Raw genomic sequence first — 24,088 nt, 5'->3', positions numbered from 1 at the left:
GGGGTCCCTCAGGCCTGGGTAGCTGGGGGAGGGACTCCACCTTCTGTGTGGGGTCTGTCCTGGTCTGTCCGGGTTGGGGGGGTCTCTGTGGCGATGCTCCCTGTGGTTGTGGTCGGTGGAGCCTCTCGGTGGGGACGGCCACCCATAGGTAGTGTTTTCCTCACCTGGATCGTTAGTGCTAAGCCATGTCACCAGTCCACTTATTGTGTGTGTGTGTGGGCGTGTGAGTGTATGCACATGTGTATGAGTGTGAGTGAGGGTGTGTGTATGCGTGGGGGGTGGGGGGTGGGGTCGTATGGGATGTTTTAAATTGTACTTTTGATTGTTATTTTATCTCTGTATGTAAAGCACCATGAGTTGCACTTACACTGCATGAGTTGGTGCTATACAAATAAAGTTTAAGTTTAAGTTTAATAGTTGGAGCACTTGGAGCTGTGTCCTCCAAGCTGGGAGAATGACTCCAGCAGATCCCAGGAACAACACCAGAGATCTCAGTCCAGAACCCGCAAGCTCTGCCAGAGGACCGGAGCTTGAAGAGAGCAACTGCCCACAGAGGGATGGGCGAGAGTGGAGTTGTTTGGCATTTATGAAGATGTAATAGGCATACAGCGAGTCCCAAGGTTCAGTAAACGCAACAAGATGTGAATTAAGGTGAAAATAAATGTTTGGGATAGTTGCAGTCTGACCTGGTCTTGTGATGTCACAGAACCTGCAATTTTGAACTGTCCATATTTTTAGATTCAGGCATCTTAAAGGAAATTCTGTTCAGTAGTCATCTAAATATCCAGGAGTAAAAAACAGACACCCCATCCCCACAGTGTATTTATACTGTGTGTGTGTGTGTGTGTGTGTGTGTGTGTGTGTGTGTGTGTGTGTGTGTGTGTGTGTGTGTGTGTGTGTGTGTGTGTGTGTGTGTGTGTGTGTGTGTATATAGTGTCCTTTAAAAAAATAAAAATAATACAGAAAAAGAAAGATCGGCAAAAAATAAATAATAATATATAATAAATAATTTCCATTTATACTGAATTAGTTATGTGACAGACCAAAGCGGTCCTTGACCTCAAGTCATAACGACACATCCAGTGATATCCAAGTATTGAGACGGACAAACTTTAAATTACATAAAAAAAGATCCTCAGCAATAGAAAACATCTTCATTTCCTGAAAGAGTTATTGACTTAGATGTAAACTTTCTACTGGACAAAACAACCACATCCTTTAAAAGTAAGGCAAACTTTATTTTACACCGTTATACTCTGTGCGTCAGTATACATATTTTTTTCCCCCAACATTAGTTTGAGGAGAAATAAGTAAACATTTTTCTTTGCTGTTATTTTTCCAAACTTCTCTTTAACTTATTCATCTGCATTCATTTTATATATTCTCCAAACATAAGTGCATTAACATTTTGGGGAAAAATTACCAAAATATTTTCTTTACTCAGATTTGTCGGATCTCCTCTTTCATTCAACCATATTCACTTATATTAATCAAAAGTAGAAAGTTGAAGGGGGAAAAGGGGATTAGGAAGATAAAACCTCATCAACAAAGAAGTGGAGAGAAAAGCCTGATCCTCGGTGGCTCAGCACGCACACACAAACCACAAACATAAAAAAATCTGTCATAAAAATGTGTAAACAAGAAACATTCAGGCTGTGAGCCGGATGAATCAAAACCAAAGTGACCTCAAGTCACACATCAACTCCCGTGGCCTCAAAAATCATTCCTCGACGAGCGCCCAGGCCTCTTCAGCTTTCATGTAGTACTGGTTGGCCAGTCGGCCTTTCATGGCTTCCATGGCAGATTCAGCAGCCTCAGTAAACAGATCACCTGGATGAAGAGAGAGAAGAGGTTAAAGACACCTGTACAAAAACAGCTACATAAAAACATTGAAATACGTTGTGAAGTTGTGAATAGGATTAAATTTAATCTGGTAAATTTTAAACACATCAGGAATAATCTAACAACCGAGGCTGCAAAGTTATACGTCAACGCCATGATTCTCTCGCACATGAACTACTGTCGCTGGTCCAGACAGGTAGGACCGCATTACAATCAGTGGAAAAACTCTATAAGCAGGGGTTGAAAACATTGGATGAAAAGTCTAATTTATATCATCATTGTAATATTTTAACTAAATATGTTTTTGTTAACTGGGGAAATATGATCAAGTTTGCAGACATTTTACTTGTTTATAAAATCCTTCATGGTCTGCCCCCCCCCCTCCACTCAATGAGTTTATTAAACAAAATCTAAACTCATCTAGCAGAGCTGCCACCAGAGGGGATTGTAAAACTGCACATAGAAAAAGAGCCTTTGGGCAGTCGGCCTTTTCCTGTCGAGCAGCTCAAACCTGGAACACTAAACCCGTACAACTAAGGAACATCACATCTCTTCATTCATTCTCTAAAAACACAAAACAGTGGTTACTGGAAAATCAAATATGCGGTCATAATCTGGTATAGGGCTCAGTTTATTGTTTTTATACCTGTTTATGTGCTTTTGTGTGAGCTAATGTGTTTGCGTGCTATAATTCTTTTATGTTGTTTGTCTTTATTCGGAGTGTCATGGTTTTACTAATTGTTTGTACTCCGTGTTTTAGGGTTTTAGTGTGTGTTTTTCAATGTTTTTTATATATGCCATCAACCTGCCAGGGACTGCGGATGTAAATGAGCCTGTATGGCTAAATCTGGCACATTTACATGATGGACTCAAGTGCTCATGTCAATTAATGTGCGTTGTCCCTTTTAAATAAATAAATAAATAAAAATAAAAGTAACAAATGTGGTCAAGCAAAGATCAAATTAATTAATTGAGGTGTCTGACCTGCTCGCTGCGGGTCTGCGGTGAGGTTGTGGCCTCCCTCTTGCAACATCTCTGCCTCTCTGGCCAGGAGAAGGTAGCGAGGCTCGTCCTGCGTGCCGTCGAACTCCCCCCCTTCGTCGTAGTCCATCATGTTGAGCGCACTGTCGTACCAGTGAATCGCTTCAGCCCAGTCCTGCTTTCTGGAGATGAAACGAAGAGAGAAACTTGAAAAACCTCCACTTCAAACACCTATCATAGAAATAAGCTGTTACGAGCCAGCAGGGGGCAGTATTACACCCCTGTTGGAAGAACAGGGTGGTGCGTTTTTCCTGGACCTCCACTGACCTGTCAACTGACAGATTGATCCCAGAGTCGAAGGCTCTGGCCACGATGATCATAGATGACCTGTCGCCAGCCTCGGCAGCCTGCAGCAGATACTTGAAACCTTTCATCTTGTTTCCTGCGTTACCCTGTTGTCGTCAACACAGATACGTGAGAGCAGGCACATACGAACACCAGCGGGACAACACTAGGGGAAACGCGCGGCGTGCGTTACCTCCATCTCCATGTCCGTCAGTATGTGATGCGGGAGCTGCATGTAGCACTGCCCCAAGGCCACGATGGCCTCCAACTCGCCGCACAGAGCAGCCGTCTCCAGGTGGAACATGGCCGCGTCCTGGTCCCACTGCTCGTCCTTCTCACAGAAACGCCCCCCTTCATGGTACCGGACCATGGCCAGGTGGACCTGCGTACGAGGTCCAGGAAAACAAAACATTAAATTACTGCAGGGTAGGCCTGTGTTGAAAAAAATCGATTTCCCAATTCTAAATCGATTCTCATTAATTCCTAAAAATCGATTCATATGTCTACAGATCGATTTTTTTTTATTTTTTTTTATTTTATTTATTTATGCATTTTTTTTTTCATCATTACATTACAACTTTTGGTTATTTTTTTGTTTATCCCCAAAAAAGGAATGTTTTGTTGGACACGAGAATAACTGGTGCCATGTTTTTGCCTTTAAATATGTTTAAAGGTATGAAAACATTAAAGTGTTAGGTTATAATTGCATAAATTGTCTATATTTCATTACTTTATATACTGTCTTGGGGTTACATTTGCAAAAAATGTTAAAAACCAAATGCTCAAAAATTAAAAACCAAAAAAAAAAAAACGAAAATGGAACAAATAAAAACGGAATTTGGGATAAAATAAAAACGATTTCATCCGTCTCTGTTTGCTGCCCTGGATCTGTTTGGTAATTCTGACCCACGATGTTTCTGTTTCAGTTCTATCAGCATTCTTGGAGCTGATTGGTTCTTACAGCATCATTAGCTGCCAATACTTGCTGTTTAATCTCAATATTATACTAGTAGTAATATGTTGCATAACTACAGTCATATAATTTATGCAACAGCTCAAAAAACTGTTTTATTAACAGTAACCCAAATCAATATCGGAATCAAATCGAATCGGATCGAATCAAACCTTGATAATCGATTCTGAATCTTAAGAATCGGAATCGATCCCCAGCCCTACTGCAGGGACACTCGTCACCACCACAGCTGTCCTGGTGTTGTTAGGGTTCTTTGTTGGATGGTTTCACAACACCGGAGAAGAAAGTAAATATGATGCAAACCACTGGAGCAGCTGCAGGTTTCAGTGAAGAACAGAACTTAATATTTCATTTCTGACTTCACCCCTAATTCTTTTATGTCTCCCATATAAACTCTGCTGTAAACTGCTTCAGTGGCAACTCCTGAGTTGCTCAACGTGCATGAACGAGACGAGGCCACATAGTGTCCCTGCTACATTTTACAGTCAAACATTTACACGCTATAAATAGTCAGAAACACATAGCCACTGGCTAGATTTAACAATGATGAAGAATATTTTAGGAGGGCCTGGGAACTTGTTTTTTTGTAGGTAGGACATAGGGAGAAATTTCTAGACATGGTGCTGAATGTTTATTTTGGTCGTTTAAAAAAAAAAAAAAATGTAGATCTGCAAGAGTCTTTGTATATAGGATTGTATGCTGGATATGTCTGTTGATGAGGGTGCTAATGTTTGTTTTCGAGTTTGACTGTATGTTTATGGGTGTATGAATAAATAAAAAAAAACTTTAATGACAAAAGAAAGACATAATAAAATCACATATGCAAAAATATTAAAATGATGGCAAATGGATGTGACAGTTAGATGACAAGAGATGGGTTATTGACTTTCCGAAAAATACCACTCGTGGTGGAATTCCGCTTCTGACCACATGGGGGCAGCATTACCGCCACTCATTAGCTCTGTCCGTGGCTCTATAGGCCTCCACGTGGCCAGGACTGGTATTACTAGACCCAGGGGCTTTGAATGGAGCCCCAAAGACAGTTTAACATAATACATGCGTGATTTTTCTGTTGTAAAATTATTTAATAACAATAATAATAATCATAATAATAATAATCATAATAATAATGTTGGGACATTAAAAGGCTTTTACGGTCGACCCTTGCCAATAACACTAGAGCCCTCTAAATAAGCATGCACTTTACACATTTAAATTTCAGTTGTGCTTCACTTAACGGCCAGTATACTCAACAACTCCTTGCTTGTGTCCACAAGAAAGACTAGTTAAGGGATCTACTGAGATTTTTGGAAACAGCCGCGGCCCCTTACCTTTCCCAGGTTCGACTGGCCGATCTTCTTCTGCATCAGCGCGTTGAGACGCTCCACCTCTGTGGCCACACAGGAAGGTCGGTGGACGTGGGCGCGAGTCGAGTGATAAAAGCTCCATTTCTCCTCAGTCAGCTGGGCAGAAAACAGCCAACAAAGACACCAGGAGAACAAAAAAATAACATTTAAAAAGAGAGAAAATGTTGCCATCTGTTCCTCTTCACATGAAAGAGGAAAAACACTGCAGCCCACTCTCAAGGGCGTACCCATCCAGAACTCCTGACAGCTGTATTTTTAAGTGATAGATGACAAACACCGGGTTTGAGCTCGGAGCCGGAGGAATACACCTCTGAGTTATGTGAAGCATGAGAAAAAGAAGAGCACACATGAAGCTGTTATGGTGAGAACTAGCGGTGAGTTGGAGGTAGATGGGGTTTCTGTTCCAGAGATCATTTCCCTGTATTTTAAAATAGTTTTCATTAAATCAGCTGCAAATAGTGGAAGTTGGGCAAGGAAACAGTGGCCGCTACTTTATTAGCTGGACACACGCTTGATCAGCCAGGGACAGCAGACGGCTCAAGCCTGCACAGCGCTGCTCGAGCACACAGCCGGCTCACAAGCCTCCATGCAAATAATCACCGTTTCGTGGTCCGAATTGTATGAACTTGACTGTGAGGAGACTCTTGGAGGAGTTACCATCTTCCTCTAGTGATAGAAGAGAAAACAGAGGAGGTGGAGGTGCTACGTTAGAGGAAAGGTGAGGAAAGATGTTTGATGTTAAGCATGTGATGAGAGGAACGTTAGAGTCTGGTTATTTGTTTACAGCGATGATTATGACGGAGATGAAGATGATGGGATATACACATATGACTTAATGTTTGTTTACCCGTCTGACACTGTCCTCGTCCGACTCAGAATAGGCTCTGTGGGAGCGATGGCCGACCTGTGTGGGGACACAACATGCATGATAAACCTGCAGTGGAACAGTGTGAAGAACAGCTGAACGTGGAGGACAGCAGAGTTTAACACAGCGACGTCAACTACCTGAACATAAAATCATCCAACAGTCAAACATCTACATCTGCTTCAAAAACTTACGGAAAATACATTTGATACGAGTGCATTTGATGATTATTTGAACACTTCCTGTGTCCGGTTCTGACTGCGGTGAGTTTAAACTCGTAAATCCGTAAAAGTGGTCGGAGTGATCAAATTTTAAAAGTGAGAAGTCTTTACCCCATCCACGTGGTCACTCGGGTCGCTTTCGCTCCTCCTCTCGCTGGGGTAGCCGCTGTCTCCGCCGCTTTCCGGTTCCTGCAGAGAGCAGATGGAAGATGTGGCCAGTGAGCGATTTCTGCTTCGGTTTGAGTGTCCGCGTGTCACGGCTTTCTCAGAGGGAGTAACTGCTGGGACGGCGGATCAGTTCAGTCGAAGGGCCGTAACACCGGCGGCAGCGAGCGCAGCTGGAAATACTCGTAGCGTTGCAGGTGGACCTGCTGAGGCCACCTGCTGCCACTCGGCGGGAGCGTCGTTGAAATACGTGGCACAACTTGAGGAGGTCACTGACCATCTTGTGTGAATGCAGTGTTCTGTCTGGTATTCATACGAATCTCCAAAGACTCCAAGATAAAAGCAACAACACAGAGGAGAATTTGCATTTTGCTACCTCGCACAAAAAAAGAAGCCGACTCTAAGTAAACAACTGTTTTTATACCATGATCCTTTTGCTAAGCGGAAGAGAGAAAAGCCCCAGCAGACAAAGAACCTCTTCTTTTCTTTTGTTTGAGGTGAAACTGAGTCCAGTACGGGACTGATGGCTGAGATCATTGTTACAGGCTCGTCTGCTTTCACGAGCATCTGCAGCGCCTCTAAACGCACCTATTGTTGCGCTGACCTTGAATGTGGTCGGGGTTTAACCTTTCAACAAATCGCTGACATGTTGGAGGGCATTGGTTGAATTCCCACAATCCTCCTCTACATAGAGGAAAAGCTGCAAAACGGACAAAAATAAATGATTATGAAGTAGATTACGTGTAAATGTGAGGTGACGATTGTCACTTTTAACAGGTTGTTGATCAATGATGATCAATGATGCAGATCAGCATCGGTTTTGGCTCCGCTTGCTCGGTTCACCTCACTCAGTGCGGTTACATGCACGTCTAAATCAAGCTATTGGCAATAATCTAGATAAGGATTAAACTGGAGTTTCCGAAAAATCCAAGTATACATGCGGGAGAAGACAATCGATTATTGAGTTGGCATTTTTCCTATTAGTTCTTTGTTGTTGTTCTTCTTCTCCTACTACTGTGTTGATATTCTGGCTTTCGCGGTGTCGTCACTTCCAGAAGGGTGTGTCCCGGGCCGTCGGTAGCTCAGCTAAGCGTGGGTTGCGTATACATGCTGGAATAACTCTGATTAGGAACCATTATCTGGCACAAAAAGCTCGATCTCAAGAGCTTCAGTTCTGTTCAGTTACAGCCCGGCTAAGGTGTAAACATGGATTTTAAAACTTCAATATCAGTTGGTTTAAGGCAACAATTCGACTTTCTGTTGGTGCATGTAAATGTAGTGACTGTTTTTTTTCAGTTTTTGGCTCCAGCTACTCATGTTTTCTGTATGGTGTGACGTTGTAATTCACATTGCTGTGCTCACGCTGCTCTTACCCACCTGGTTTTCACCTGTGTTGTTATTGTTGAGTCTGTCGTGGTCGTAGACTCCAGTAAAAAACAACCCTGGGGAATACAGCAAAAACGGAGAACTATTTACCGCCGCCTTGTTACAGCTCATTCAAGCCACTTTTGATTCAAAGAAAAAATGGATGTACCTGAAGGTGACCTGCCATGGGACCCGGCCATGGCCAGTGGAGAGCAGGGGATGGAGTCCACGTCACTCATGCTCTCGTCCGATGTCTCAGAAAAGCGGGAAAACAACGGCGGCGCCCGGCTCGCGGACAGAGTGCGGACGCGGGGAGAACCGATGGGGTCCTCACAGCCCCTCAGCACCGTTTTCGCCGACTTCTGAAACAAGAAACCGGCTGAAACTGAGCCGTGACCCATCACACAACTATTCAGGTAGAGACCTGGTTGCACGGGCGTTCAAATCACCAGCAGCTTGTTGGTGCAGTCCAGCTGGGACAACTCTGCCGAGGAGAGGTCGAAGGGCGTCATGCCCATGCTCTTGCAGATCTTGTTGCACAGGTGGGAGTGGAAGAACAGAGCCATGCCTCGCACACCTGGAACACAGGTCTGATCAGAGTGGAGCTCCTCCCCTAATGTGCAGTTGTCGTAGCAACGGCCTGTCAAAGAGAAAGGTACCCAGATTTCCATCTCCGAAGTCGGTCCCCTTTTCTGTGTGGATCTGAGGGTCTGTGTAGAGGTCTCCCACTCCCTGGATGTCCACCACGATCAGCTGGTGGCCCGACCGCTCGAAGGTGAAGTGGCTGAAAGCCTGATGCAGAAAAGAGGACTATTACACACAGAACTGTGAGCTGGACAAGAGCCGGGACCGGAGGGGGATCCCGCTCACCTGCGGGGTGAGCCGGATGTTGTCGTCCCTCACAAAGCCGGAGTTGGAGTTGTATTTGATGTACTTGCCCTCGATGTAATGCTCCAGGTGGAAGAGAGGTTTACCTGGTCTGCCCGTCATCTCCACCACGCACATCTGCATGATGTCCACCTGAGGATTTGACAGGTCGCTGGTTAGAGAGACATGAACGAGTTTCACTCCTCTACTGTAATGCAGCGTGGCTCACCCGTGGTAAAGAATGAGAAAAAAACTAAATAAGCTGCAATAGATATAGAATAATGTGACAACATGACAATACTTTGTACACTGGGGCACTCTTAAGACTCTCTGTGAAATAATTGTAAGTATCTGTCTAACCTCTGATAATAAATGTAATAATCATTATGATTATAATTATAATGTGTGTAATCGTCGTCCTTTTTTATTTGAGATTAAAGCTGCACTGTTGTTGGCACCGAAGACGGACTGTCATCACCTTTTTATTTGAAAAAGGCACTGAGTGTCCCGCCACGTGTTGTGTGTAAACAAGACGGAAGTGCACCAAGTGTAGTGCGTTGCACGCTCAATTTTGAGAGGACCATTTGTGAACTTCACTGAGACAATAGTGTCAGTGTGGATGCACTAATTTACTAAATAGTAAGTGTGCGAGCAGAATCACAGGTATCCAGGTACCCTGTTCAGCAAAACTTTGCATATTAGGTATATATCCGGACAATTTATCTTTCAACTCTAAGTGCAAGACTCTGATCAACTTTGGCCTCCTGCAGGCCAGAAGGAGTATTGCTTTTTCCTGGAGAGAGACTGAGGTTTCATCTACACAGTCTTGGATTAGAGAGATGGCAATGTGCATTACGTTGGAAAAGCTGACCTATGTGATTAGAGGTAAAGCACAAGAATTTGAAGAAATATAGACACCTCTAATGGACTTTCTCAAGCAACAATAGGATATATATGTCTGTAGAACAAGTGTGACAATCTTAGTTTGTTTGTGAGGCTATTGAGCGTGACATTTTTTCAGTTTTTTTTTTTTTCCATTTAATTTTTACTTTTTTTATTTTTATTTTTGGTTAATTTTTTTCTGTCTTGTTTTGTTTTTGTCTGTATGGACACAGCAGGACCTGCTTACATTTTGTTGGATAATTAATATGATACTTTCTGATTGTTTTGCTCTTTTGTACATTTATATTGAAATTTAATAAAAATATTGTTCAAAAAAAAAAATAGTAAGTGTGCAAGTATGGAAAACAGCTATAAACCTTCTTGTGTTATACTGCCCCCGTGTGGTCAGAGGTGGTATTGCTATATAGATCGCTTTGAAGATATTAAAGCCAAAAACAAATAATGATTTAAAAAAAAAAAAAAATTCTCTGCTGGATTATATTGTATTTTAATCACAAGATACATCTGTTTTTAAGATACAGCGTTGAGCTCTATCAATCTTTAATTGTGTGGAGGGTAAATGTTTCCCCTCTACCTGTTTGGGAGGCCGGTGGCGGTTGTATTCCTCTCCCCAGAGTTTGGCCTCCATCTGCAGCCTAACGTCTTCAAAGTAGACGTTTCTGTCCACCTTCTCCATGTAACTCTTTGACACATAATTGGACGCTGACTTCCAGTTGCTGCTGTGTGAGAAATTCGACAACTTCTTCCTGGATTAAAAAAACAATAACAAAAAAAAACAAAATAGTGAGGGGTTGTAACAGTGAGGAGGATTTTAAACACGTATGATTTCCATATGTAACTTTTACAGTCCTGGACAGCTATGAGAAATATATAACCTTTATTGCAGCACGATCTCAGATGGGACTAAAGAGGCCCCATTTCACCAAAGAAAACATGATCTAAACCCACAAATGTACGGCACGAGATGAACAAAGCAGAGAACGGACTTTTCTGTTTCACCACTTCCATGTTTGGGCTTGTGGGAGCAGGGAGAGGAGTTTTTCTTTTGGTAGTTTAGATCAGTGGTCACCAACCCTGGTCCTCAAGATCTACATGTTTTGGATGTTTCCCGGCCTCAGCAACACCTGATTCTAATTAACATCCCTCATTAGCTTGTCATCAAGGTCTGGACAGTTCTGTTGTGGACACGGCTACTTTTATCAGAGTAGCATCTAAAACATGCTGGACAGTAGATCTGGAGGACCAGGGTTGAAGACCACTGGTTTAGATGAATGCCTCTCTTTTACATTTCACACGTTACTGGGGATTAAACATCGATTACACTATTATTATCCTACAGCCATCAATTAAATGCAGAAGAACTGTGGAGCAACCATTATAACCAAATGCTCCAAATCTAGTAAATGTTCTGGGAATCTGGAGAAAAGGAAATAAATATAAAACAGAAATAAACTCCAAATGACGTCATCCTGGTAGTATGAAGATACTCCATCTGTCAGCTGCTATTCTCCAGAGTCGGAGCTAGGAATGTGAGGAACGAGGCCGTGTTTATAAGTGGGTCCTGGTAACAAGAGGACGAGTGCAACAACCGCTGAATCAAAAGTGATGAACGTAGCAAAATATCTTCACTTACGTCCTGAAGCACTCCCTCATGGCCCCGCTCCCAAAGGGCTGTGACAAATCGGGCAGAAGGACATGAATCAGACATGAGATGACACACCGAAATGCTACAGCAGAGGAGAAAATATGCTTTATGTGTTTTTAGAAACCTGTGAAGCCATCTTGAGGTGGATCTGGTCTTGGTTCCACTCTCCCGTGATGGCATTGTACCTGCGGAGATAGACAGTCGTGTTAAAGTAACGTAAATCACGTTTTTTTCTCATATACCGTGACCTCAAATCAAATCAGCTCTTTAGTTGTATAAAAATGTTTTTACTGCTGAAATCACTTATTGACCATGTGACAGATCAGATAGATGACAGAAAAAATTATAAATAATTTTACTTTTCTTGTTAAAACCTAACTGAGGAAAATCCCATTAGTCGAACACTGAGGCACCAGAGCTAAAACTGTCACTTGTTGGGGCCGCCGCCCAACAAGCAGGCTCCCACAATCTGGCCAATCAGAGGAAGAGAGCGTTTGGGTTGAGGGCGGTTCCTTAAAGAGACAGGAACCAATTCCAATTTTATTTGTTAAGTACATTTAAAACAACCACAGTTGGATTCTTCATAGGCAACATAGAACATCTGAAATCTCAAACAAATTCGATCCCAGCAGGTCCCCATTATGCATTAAATGCAAAAAGGAGATTGGTACCTACATACACTGTTTCAGGGATTGTCCCAAGATTGCTAGATTTTGGTCCTATGTGGCTAAAGAATTGAGTTCAATTATGAAGTCTACAATCTGTAAAGATCCTGGACAGTTTCTATTAGGGCTGCCGTCAAAATTTGGAGTATTGGATCCTGGTAGAGCCAAGCTAGTAAGCTTCTCTGCGTAGCTAGAAAATGCATTCTGTTCAATTGGATTCATGAGAAACCTCCATCAGTAACCCAATGGTATAGAGAAATCTACAGAGTTCTTCCGATGGAAAGACTCAGTGCCAAATTAAAAAATAGAGAAGATAACTTCATGAAAATTTGGTGGCCTCTCATAAACCATTTGCCCAGGGATCTATCTGCCTTGATTTATAAAAGGAAGCGATTCTTTGGATTTTAGACCCCCAGCTGTACTCTTGCAGTTTTTTTTCTTTTGTATTGTATTCTGTTTTTGATTTATACCTTTTATGTTAATACTGAAAATCAATAAAATATTATTATGGAAAAAAAAAAAAAACCACAGTTGACCAAAGTGCTGTACAAAATAAATAACAAGAAAAAACAGCTCAAGACATAAAATGTTAAATAAAATAAGTTAAAAGACATAAAATAAAAGGTAACAGTCATACCATCAATCAATAAATTAGGATAAAATAAAAGATAAAAGAATAAAATAAAGAATAAAAGGATAAAATAAAGTAAACTGTCTTGCTAAGTGTTAAAAGCCAAGGAGAAAAGGTGGGTTTTGAGAAGGGATTTAAAACCAGACAGAGAGGAGTCCTGTCTGATTTGCTGAGGCAGGTTGTTCCAAAGTTTTGGAGCTGCAACAGCGAAGGCGCCGTCCACTCTGAGGTTCCTTTAGTTTCAGACTCTCAGGAGAAGCTGATCAGCTGATCAGAGAGAGCGACTAGGTGTATAAGGGTGTAGAAGCTCAGAGAGGTTCGGCGGGGCAAGAGCATTCAAGGATTTAAAAGCAAATAAAAGAATTTTAAAATGAATCCTAGAATGTATGGGCAGCCAGTGGAGTGAGGCTAAAATGGGGTAAATGTGCTCATGTTTCAGTATAACTCGAGGCACTACATTTAAAGAAACACAGGCAGTTGAATTTTCAGATGTTAAGCAGTGTAAACTTTAATTACTGACGATATTACCAGAAACAGTTACTGTAACTTTGTATGAGTACAGAAAAATGTATTAAAAAGGATTGTTTGTACAAGTATCTCCTTCCTGTTGCCACCTTGTCATAAATCCATGCAAACTAAAGTCAACAGAAGGATCAGTAACAAAGTTCACGGCTTCCTCTTTCACAGAAATGCATGAGTACTTGCATGAGCAAGTGTGAGAAGCAGAATGTTCCTTTTTATTATCAGCATTTCTACAAACATTCACTATCCTCAGCATGACTCCCACCACATTAATACTCCCAACATCAACATTCCTGCGTGTCTAAGGCCTTGGTTAATGATTAAACACACGGTCCAGATTCAGATACAGCATGTGTTCAGCACTTAATGTCCAAGAGGATGACATAGTTCTCACCGACTTCCTCACGAGTTTTCACCTGCTTCCTTCTTGAAACTAAGAATTGGTTTTCGTTATCATATTTCAGCCTAAACCTGATATCTGTGGGATGTAAACTGGCTGTGTGGCAGTCCTGTATCCTCGGTGGCAGAGCAAACCCTGTGATAGTGGATTTTTTCCCCCCACCTGCCACCTGCCACACTCTCAGGAGCCTGTAAGATCACTGACCTGGTTTCCTTTCTTATGCCAACACCCCCCCCCCCACGGCTGATCAGGGATCAAACCGTTCCTCACTGAAGTCTCTACAGCACAAGTGCTCCACGGTTTGATTCATGTTTGCCAGGAGAAAGTCTTTGTCAAGAGCCTATTATTTATTCTTATCACAGAGTGAGGGCATAAAGTTGGATCGAGTTTCCTCCGAGTGGAAAAGAAAAGGGAGACGAATGAAACGAGGAGGCTCTGTGTTTTTCTGCTTCTCTTGGACGGATCATCTGACTTCACCCACTTCATTATAACTGAGGTTATTAGGTTGGAATGAGAGGAGTTGATGTAGTTATTATAAGAGGTTTATGATCGGTGCGTCTGTTTGGCTCGGCGGGTTTGTGTGTGCGTCCTGAGTTAATGAATACTACATGCACGCAGCTGAAACCTCAGTGCACAGAGTTTATTTTCCACTCCCGTGTCCAGAGCAGAACTTTCCAATATCTAATCTTTGGACGACTCTCTGCCGGAGAGCCGTTGCAGGCTGGGAACAGAGTGTACCGCGACCTCCACCCTACGCAGGGCAAAGAGGGCTGAGGTTGCAAGCGGGTAAAATTAGCACACCAAAAAAGCACAGCAGGGCAAATGGCAGCGCCTGAAAGCCCCCCCCCCCTTCCTCCTCAAAGTCTTATATAACAAGAATTCATGTCCGTCCTGCCACACCCACGTACTCGGCCGCGTGCCGTTGCCACCCGTGTTTGAGGTCTCTGCAAGAGGCCTGTGCAGCGATACAGACGCAGAGCTGCTCATAATACCTGGGTGCACAGTTGGTATCAGCCCAAATGTCAGATTATAAAAAGGACACTATGGACCAAAGGATGCCAGGGCCTCATGAAATGTTTGTCAACAGCTCGGACCAGCCAACGGGGCGCGGCCTGCCGGCCAACCTCTGTCAACAATGAACATGTAAACAAGACGCGGACAAGTGTTGATGATGTCAACTTTCTACCAGTGGGGAACCTTCAGGGCCTTCTAAACCTTCAGAGAAGGCCTAAAAAAAGAAAAGAAATTATAATAAATGTAATAATAATAATAATGATAATAATAATAAAGTATATATTTTTTTTTATTTCTATCTCATTTAATTTAATACAATATATTTAACAGATTTTCTCTTATCTATGTTTTAAAATTAAGTTTACTGTCAAGTTCATGTACTGAAAACCCATTATCCAATCAGAATCGTCTGTCTCTATTAAGGCCCGGTTAGCTGCTCATTTATTGGTTAGGACTTCACCAATCCCAGAGAAGGAATGTGTTTTGGTGTGGAGAGTGACGGGCAAATCGACCCATCACGGTTTGATTTCAAATGGGCGGGAATAAAACAAAAGATCGTAGGCCTTCATGAAGTCCCAACATCAAATCTCTGCAGAGTGAAATCTTTGCACTTGTTAAACCCTTTCAATTCATTGTACTGTTGCTTTTTTTCCGCAATGATTTCATTTCTCTGTGATGAGGTGAAGGCCCAGCGGTCGTGCTCACAGTTCGCCACTGCCTTCTACGGCTATTTCGTGGTGGTTTCGTGTTTTGTGGAGAGCAGTAAAACAACCGCACTCCTCACATGAGGGGTTTAAAAACACTACTGATTACAGTGAACCGTTCCTGGGTGATCACATGGGCCTCATACAGTAAAGCTGCTAATGCTAAAAACAAGCACATTCCAGTCAGGTGAGCCGCTCCCAAGGTCGCGGTTTTCTGTACGAGAGGTCACGCTCCACATAGCAGAGCATTTGTTAAAGCAGTGCTATTGTTACCATAAAAAACAAAAAAAACACACTCAGTACGTTTACATGCACTAACAGAAATTCGAATTGTTGCGTTAATCCGACCGATGTTGAATTTTTATCAGCCATGTTTACACCTTAGCCGGGCTGTAGTAGAACCAAACTGAAGCTCTTGAGATCGAGCTTTTAGTGCCAGATGATGGGTCCTAGTTCGAGTTATTCCAGTTTAGCCGAGCTAGTGACGGCCCCGGGACTTCCCCTTCTGGAAGTGACGACACCGCGAAAGCCAGAATATCAACACAGTAGGAGAAGAAGAAGATGGACAACAAAGAAGGAACCGGAAGAACGGCAACGCGAAAGTGCGTGTGGCGCCACCTAGCATCACGGAGTCTAACGCACCTCACTCTATAATCGATTGTCTACTTGCGCATGTTTACTTGGATTTCTCTGAAACTCCAGTTTAATCCTTAGCTAGATTGTTGCCAATAGCTGGATTTAGATGTGCATGTAACCGCACTGAGTGACACAAGTAAAGAAAAGGACAGACGGGCCACTGAAATCTCCTCAACGAGTCCCTCATACCTGTAACGAGTGCAGGATTCAGTTGCGATGTCCTCCAGGTGAAACTGAGCCCAGGGGTCGGGCATGGACCGGGCCTTCTCGATCGCATGCATCCATGCTGACTGTCAAACGCAAAACAAAGCACAATTATTTGTTGTTAGTGTTCTTTTTTCTTAATGCAAAAAGACAAAAAGCCTGTTTCCCAGAGAAGAGAGGTGATTCATGCAAAGCCATTTAATTCACACACCCCAGACTGAGCCTTCTTTCCTCTCACGTGTACATCATCTCTCTTTGAGTGCATTTATTGTGCTTAACAGTTCATGGCTTTTGCACTAAACAGTTTCCCCTCATTCTCAGAAGTATTTGCATTAAACCATCTCAAGGCAGGAAAATAATATGTTGAAATTGTGAGTGGATTTTAAAAACAGAAGAGGTTAAGACTTTAATTGAAAATAGCATGAGATCCAGAGTCATGTGATTATCTGTGTTTGCAGGAGCTATTAATCAAGGATCAGCAGTAACGTAAATCTGAACCCGACCCCCCCTGAACTTTGCAACAGCACGTCTCCCTCGTGTCTCACTGCTCACTGTCCAGCAGACAGGTTTCTATTTAGAGTATATTTACACACACGGAGAAATGTGAAGCCTCATGTTTTCAACTGAGCGAATGTCACATCCCAGTTCAGGTCCGACCTCGTTCACCTGCGTGGACGAGGTCAGTCCTGCTCTGATTTGGGGGATTTAAAAAAAAAAATTACCTTTCAGCCTCAATGATACAGTCCTGATAAAGTCTTATTTAGTGTTGTTTTGATAAACACTAAACTTTATTTCTTTGTTTATTTCAAAAAGGCAAAATCAGTTGGCAGAGGAGTGCGTTGCGTAAGAAGCGAGGATGCAGCAGAGGATTTCAAATGATAAAAACATCAGTTAAAGAAGTGATGAGAACTGATGCCGGGTGAAAACTTAGAAGGGAATTTCCATAACAGGGGAAAGGACAGTAAATTACAGTGCAGGCAGGGAAGGATGGAGGCGAGGAGCGGTCTCTGGTGAAGAGGGAGAAAGGTAATATGTAATCTGATCCGAACATACCCGTGCACTCTCAGACAGAACGCTGTACGAGCGATGCTCTGCCTCTTTTTCTGTGTCAGGCTATTCAGAAAAGTGAAGAGAGATGGATGGTCTCCGTCAGCAGAATATTTAACAGCATTATTTCACACATCAACACAAACACTCAAACGGCCGTTGGCTCCGACAACAACTCCGAGCTGCTGCTGGAGTGACTGATAAGCAGCAGTCTGCACTGAATTCAACTATTATGCAGCTCGCTGCTGATCTGCAGAGAGCAACATATTCATATGAGATGAAATCCACCCTTTGGTACTTCCTGTTCTTATCAGAGAGAACAGTAAAGAGATGGCTGACCAGCTTCCTCTGCAGCAAACATACAAACAACACACGTACCGCTGCATGTGTGCAGGCATGTCTTCAGCCTTATAAGGCAACTAGAGCTCACGCATGATCTGCAGAACCGAGTGGTGACAATGGTGCACGAGCACAGAAAAATGCATAACATCTGTTTGTAAATGGTCCTACAACGCTGGATTTCAACATCTGCTGACATGTTTCCCTCTGCTCTACCATTTTTGGACCATGTTTGTCTCACCTTGTAGGTAAAGCTGCTCTTTGGCAGAGAGCCTGACAGCTGTCGTGTGTAAACCAGGCCTTTCAGGTAGTGGCAGACGTCTCTGGCAGAGTCGTCCAGGATGGGTGCGATGAAGTGTTCCTCATCGTCGTCGTCATCCTCCCCGAGGGAGGAAGCTCTCTGTTTGATGCTGCTGCGCTGGCTGGAGGGTCTCTGGACGCTGCCGTCCTCCTCCATCCTGAACATCAGGTCGTCTTCCATCGTGTCTGCTGTTGTTTTGACCGGAGAGAAGTGTGAGTGGAGTGGTGGATGCATCAAGCGCAGTGGAAATGAGAGCAACATGGTCTTGGTAAATGGCAGCCACAACAATAAGTGTAAAACAACGACAACAAACACATGCATTATGGCTGCCAAACAGTGCATCTTCATATGTAAAGAGGTGGCTACACATAACATCTCACATATTATCATCTCACTATCAGCATGCAAGAGTATTTTAGATCATGGTCTGTGCAAATATAAGCGTCCGACTGTTTTTATGTAACCATAAGGATGTGGACGTATGCACAAAAATACCTACACTGCCATCAACTCTCTAACAGACAAAGAAGAAAAGAAAGAAAAAGGATCCACTTAAATCTGGTGAATTGTATCCTGCTGTTATGCGCATACAATAAATAGATAAATGATTCACCTTGCGATCAGACGCACAGGGACTCCTTCAATCTCTTTATCTTGACAGGGTGTCACGGCGCAATTAGACACTTGCTCCTCTTCTTTCCCAGGGCTGGAGTTAGAAGATAAATGGGTAGGATTGCATGCGCAACGGCTCAAAAACTCCTCCCAGACAAAAGCAGGGACGTCCTGGATCTCCACTGCAGCCCGAAGGTCCGGGGACGTGCCTGGCAAGACACTATTGTACTTGTAAAAACAGCAGTGGACGGTCCTCCACCACGAATACGGGGCTCTGCACGTAGCACCACACTGCTCTGCGGCCACGCCCACACCCTGGGGCGTTCACGGCCGTCGGAAATGTGATACACAGGGACGGATGTTTTGGAAGGAAAAGTCTTTGAGGAGATTCCCGATGCCAGATTCAATCCCGAGGTTGAAATAAACAATTAATATTAGTTTTAGAAATACAAACACCTGAGAGGACTGTCTCAGAAAATTAGAATATTGTGATTTTCTGTAATGCAATTACAAAAACAAAAATGTCATACATTCTGGATTCATTACAAATCAACTGAAATATTGCAAGCCTTTTATTATTTTAATATTGCTGATCATGGTTTACAGTTTAAGAAAACTCAAATATCCTATCTCAAAAAATTAGAATATTCTGGGAATCTTAATCTTAAACTGTAAACCATAATCAGCATTATTAAAATAATAAAAGGCTTGCAATATTTCAGTTGATTTGTAATGAATCCAGAATGTATGCCATTTTAGTTTTTTTAATTGCATTACAGAAAATAAAGGACTTTATTACAATATTCTAATTTTCTGAGACAGTCCTGTATATTTAATGTAACTGAACAATGAGTACATGTAGCAGTTGCGACAGCCGAGGGACATTTAAAAGCAGCATTATTTACATTTCGGTACACGTAGGTACCGAGGAAAGCTCAGCCTCGTGATTATTAATGTCAGCTATGTTCCTACTGCACCACCGCGTGTCGGTTATTTATTATTATATCAGTATTACATTTACGACCACGTGCGTCCTAAAAGTAGTACACACCTGCTCCATTAAGAAAAGTATTTCCGCCACCCGCACATCCTTGGTGAGCCTTGCAATAAAGCGTAGATCTTAAGTGAGACTCAAAACCAGCGCAGGGTTTCACTATAATTTCTATTACTTTCGTTTGCGTGGTGTATATGGTAGCGTGGCCGAGTGGTCTAAGGCGCTGGATTTAGGCTCCAGTCATTTCGATGGCGTGGGTTCGAATCCCACCGCTGCCATTAAATTATTCCTTTTTAACAATGTAATTGGTAATGCACATTGATCGGATGTAGAAACGCGAGTTAATTTTCTAAAGATATCTTTTTGTCATCTTCAGAATCCAATTCACAAATAGAAGGAAGTGTCTCTTGTGGTGCCATCATGTGGTCAGTCAGGAGAAAGTGCTAGTAGTTCTCTCACATCAACAAAAATAAACTTGATTTAAAGATGTTTGTTCTTTAAAAAAAAATCAAAACACTCAAATACAGTTTATTTTTTAAAGGAAACACTATGCAGTTCCACAAATGCAGTTTGTGGCTCCTAAAAAAGAAGCCATAAGTGAACATGATCCAGAGACGTCACTGTCTTCTCTGAAGAAAAGCTCATGTAAAATGGCCTGAGGTAAAATGGAAAACTGTTCTGTGGTCAGATGAATAAAAATTATGAATTATTTTTGGAAACAATAGATGCCGTGCCATGCAGACTACAGAGAAGTTCAAAAGCCTACATCTCTGATAGTATGGGGTTGCATTAGTGCCTATGGTGTGGGTAGCAGCTAGCTTACATAAAGCATAGAAGTTTTAGTGCAACATGTGCACCCATCCAGAAAATGTCTCTTTCAGGGAAGACTTTCATACTTCAGCAAGACAGCACATACCACATACATACTAAACCACATACTGCAGCCATCATAACAGCATGGGTTCGTAGGTGAAGAGTCTGGGGGTTGAACCGGCGTGCCCACAGTCCAGAGCTTTCAGCAGCAGAAAATAATTGATGAAACAAAACGGAGGCATAGGACTGTTGAGAAGCTAGAATCCTGCATCTGAAAGGACTAGGATAAGATTCCTCCTCTAAAACTCAGCAAGTTGTTTAATGAAGTTGGAACAGAGATGTTTGTCTGTGTAAAGCATCCCTAATTCTTTAAGATGTGTTGCTGCTATCAAATACAAAATTAATAGTATTTTTTAGTACTCAGTTTTGACATCTGAGACGTTCCCAAAAATCCCAAAATGTCAAATTGTTTTTCAAACTTTCTGTCAATCCATATATAGTCACTTTCCCAATTTACATGCAATCTGTGAAAGCACTATGACAGGACCAAAGGAATGGAGAGAGGTTCTGAGGAGCAGTTTTGAAGCCTCTTTTTCTTCATATTAAGCAAGCTTTTAGCTCCATAAACATACTGTACATATATACTGTATGTATGTGTGTGTGTGTGTGTGTGTGTGTGTGTGTGTGTGTGTGTGTATATATTAAGATTCATGAGAATAATATTAATCATTTTAATGGTAATTCTAACAATAACAATGGTGGTTATAATTATCATTGGTTATTTATATCAGACTGCTGCAGGTCCTCTGGAGCAATGGCTACGATTGGACCAGCGGTCGGTTTCCCTTTCCTCTTTTCCTTGTTTTTCCTATCTTTTTTATGTCCTTCTTATATTGTTTTTTTCACGTAACTTTGTGTGTGTCTTGGGTGCATTAAAAACAGATGGTGGGACATGCAGGGTGGGTATTCCTTGTATGTCCCAGCCTTCCGTGTAACTAAAACATTTATGTTTCTTTTCCCTCTCCCCCATGTTCATTTGTTTGTTTGCGTAAGTCTTGGGAGTGAATGCATTAAAAATGCATGCAGGGGGTGAAGATCCCAGCACCCCAACTTCCTATGTCAGTGTGTACTGTATGTGTTTTTTATGGGTTGGGGGGTGGAGAAGGGAGGTAAATCAGGGGTAGAGGGCGCGTCCCGCATAGCGAGCCCAGGGCTGCCATTCGACCCAGCTCACCAAGGCACGCCTCGCCACCAGGAACCCCCTGCGACCCCCCCTCCACCAGCCCACCTCCCCTGTCCAACACCGGCGGCTGGAGCCGGAACGGCCAGCTGTATTTGTCTGTGGTCGACTTGTTGTTTTACTTGGGATGATCCCAATATTAAGCAAGGGAAAATATATCAGCATGATACCCATAACAACAACAGCATTAAAAGGTTCCTGTCCCTCCCCTGAGCCATATGGATGCAGCGGATTATCAGGCTAAAGAAAAATATGCTAATTGTAGTCAAGGACACAAGGAGTGGAGTTGAAAGTTCGTACAGATTTTTTTATTATTATCATTGACTACGTTTCCATGCAGTCAAAATTCGGGTTATTACTAATATTCCGGTTACTGAAACATTCGGAATATTCCGTTTACATGCGTGAGCAAACAGGGTTATCCCTGTATACATGGTGATTAATCATTCGGGATATCCCGATCAAAACAGCGACGCGCGGAGAACGTGATGACGCAATTACCGTCATTTCCGCTTCTTCTTCCTGTATCCAAATTCAAAACAAATGCTGCTTTGCGCAACTTTTCTCTCACCTTCTTGTAAATCTCGCTATCCCCGTACTTTCTACCGTCTACAAATGCCAAAATGTTCATATCCTTCATTACATTTATGAAGTGATTAGTCTCCTCCTGGTCTTGGTTTTTCCGTGTTTTATAAGAACTTCCTGGACTCAAAAGACCAGGATTCCTTGTGAACAGAGCATGCGCAGAAAACAAATTCCTGTTCCATTTGATCGGGATATCCCGTTAGGCGTTTATATGACCGAATATTCGGGTTTTAAAAGGAGTAACCCAGGGGTCATATTCGGGTTTTAAAAAACCGGAATATTAGCAAATTCGGGTTATTCAAAGGGGTTATTGGTGTTTACATGGCCGTGCAAATTCGGGTTATTGCCAATATTCAGGTTTTAAAAGGGTTATTGAGTGCATGTAAATGCAGTCACTGACTTTTTTGGTGGAAATAACAAAATCCAGGGTGGACGCGTCAGGAAGTCAAGGATGCAGTAAATTGATTCCAGATTCGGTAAAAACTGGAAAGCTAGGTTTTTAATTGAGGCAGATCATTTTTCTATTGATATAAAATCAATTAATAAATGATCCACATAGTAGTATTAATAGAGTTTTTGGTTTTCCAGGTCATGAGGTTTGTGTTCTTGGCAGGGATTAAGGTAATAGAAAGGGTTCTATTAGATATATGTATATATATATATATATGTATATATATATATATATATATATATATATATATATATATATATATATATATATATATATATATATATATATATATATATATACATATAAATAAAGGAGAGGTAGAGCCGTGACCTCGTACTCCCTCCACTGCTACAACCATCCTGCAGGTGGAATTACAGAGTAGCAGTCCTGTATTAAAGGGCTCCTGGAAGGTGTGAAATGAACAGCTGCAACATGATTGATTGAAGCATCAACACACTCCAAATGAAGGGAAGGACATCATATTGTATGTCCTTTCCTCTATCACCTTCAACCAAACGCCCCTATAATCTGAGTTGTTGGGGGGGAAGACACTCAAAGTCCAGGATATGGCAAAACCCGTTCCAGGTCTTCCTCACAACACCTACAACTGTTAGAGGACCACTGACAGACTTGTGTAGACATTGATGGCAAGCTGATAGAAATCCAACCAATTGAGTCAGGAGTTTGCTGGAGTTAAGCAACATCTAAAACATGCATCCTTGTGGGCTTCTGGTCTCTCGGGTGGCGTGGTTGTGCCCTCCTTCCTCCACTATAGTTGCAGTTCATGTAAAGCCTTGTTTTCACTTTGCACACACACAGTTACACAGACACACACACCTGCTCACTCACCTACATACTCACTCCACAGTTTTGGGGGACAGATAATCGCAGTAGCCTAGTACTGATTCAGTTTCAGATACCTGAAATGGTTGCTGTTTGTGTCTCTGGCTGTTCTCGTGTCTGATTGTCTGTTTTTTTTCTCCCTTGCAGATTTCAAAGGCTTGTGTGCCCGTTGTGCGTTTCACTGTGTTTCTCTCATTTTAGACTAGCAGCGGATGCCGCCCCTCACCCCCGAACAACCCCCCCCCACCACACACACACGTTTATATTAATTATAAAAAATATATATATATATATATTTAAAAAAATAAAAAATTATACGTTATATATTAAATTGATTATATATTAAAATGCATATATATGCTTTAGGTTTTCAGACAAAAAAAATTAATAAATAAATACATTTAAAAAAATAGAACATGCAGGCAATTGAAGAACACTGGTCCTACAGCAAATTGATGCTGATGGACAGCTGGGCTGAGGTCCTTATAGGGGGTGGTAATCTTCTTGCAGTGGGTGGAACAGATCCACATGGCTCTATAAGCAACCAT

The 24,088-nt window shown here is 42.2% G+C and overlaps 1 protein-coding gene and 1 non-coding gene across 6 annotated transcripts; one reads left to right on the top strand and one right to left on the bottom strand.

Annotated features, from left to right (window-relative positions):
- Positions 1–1,301: 1,301 nt before the first annotated feature.
- On the bottom strand, positions 1,302–18,884 carry eef2k (eukaryotic elongation factor 2 kinase). 5 transcript variants are annotated; one of them, XM_061708802.1, is made up of 20 exons: positions 18,616–18,884; positions 17,943–18,190; positions 17,369–17,428; positions 16,301–16,401; positions 11,664–11,724; positions 11,528–11,565; positions 10,469–10,640; positions 8,995–9,144; positions 8,784–8,916; positions 8,574–8,701; positions 8,294–8,486; positions 8,137–8,201; positions 6,706–6,783; positions 6,356–6,412; positions 6,109–6,174; positions 5,473–5,604; positions 3,362–3,550; positions 3,151–3,275; positions 2,827–3,005; positions 1,302–1,830 (listed from the first exon to the last, which is right to left on the bottom strand). In XM_061708802.1, the coding sequence occupies exons 2-20, from the start codon at positions 18,180–18,182 to the stop codon at positions 1,721–1,723; spliced, it is 2,277 nt and encodes a 758-aa protein (XP_061564786.1). In that variant the 5' UTR covers positions 18,183–18,190; positions 18,616–18,884; the 3' UTR covers positions 1,302–1,720. The 5 variants fall into 5 exon arrangements, with proteins under 5 accessions (XP_061564786.1, XP_061564788.1, XP_061564787.1 ...); XM_061708804.1 differs by having other exon boundaries at positions 8,294–8,483; XM_061708803.1 differs by having other exon boundaries at positions 17,943–18,187.
- A 920-nt stretch (positions 18,885–19,804) lies between these two features.
- trnal-uag (transfer RNA leucine (anticodon UAG)) lies at positions 19,805–19,886 on the top strand. Its single transcript has one exon. It is a non-coding gene; the product is annotated as a tRNA-Leu (tRNA).
- The last annotated feature ends 4,202 nt before the right edge of the window (positions 19,887–24,088 follow it).

Source organism: Cololabis saira, chromosome 19 (assembly GCF_033807715.1).
Source record: "Cololabis saira isolate AMF1-May2022 chromosome 19, fColSai1.1, whole genome shotgun sequence".
Taxonomy (NCBI): Eukaryota; Metazoa; Chordata; class Actinopteri; order Beloniformes; family Belonidae; genus Cololabis; species Cololabis saira.
This window is presented reverse-complemented; position numbering and strand designations above follow the sequence as displayed.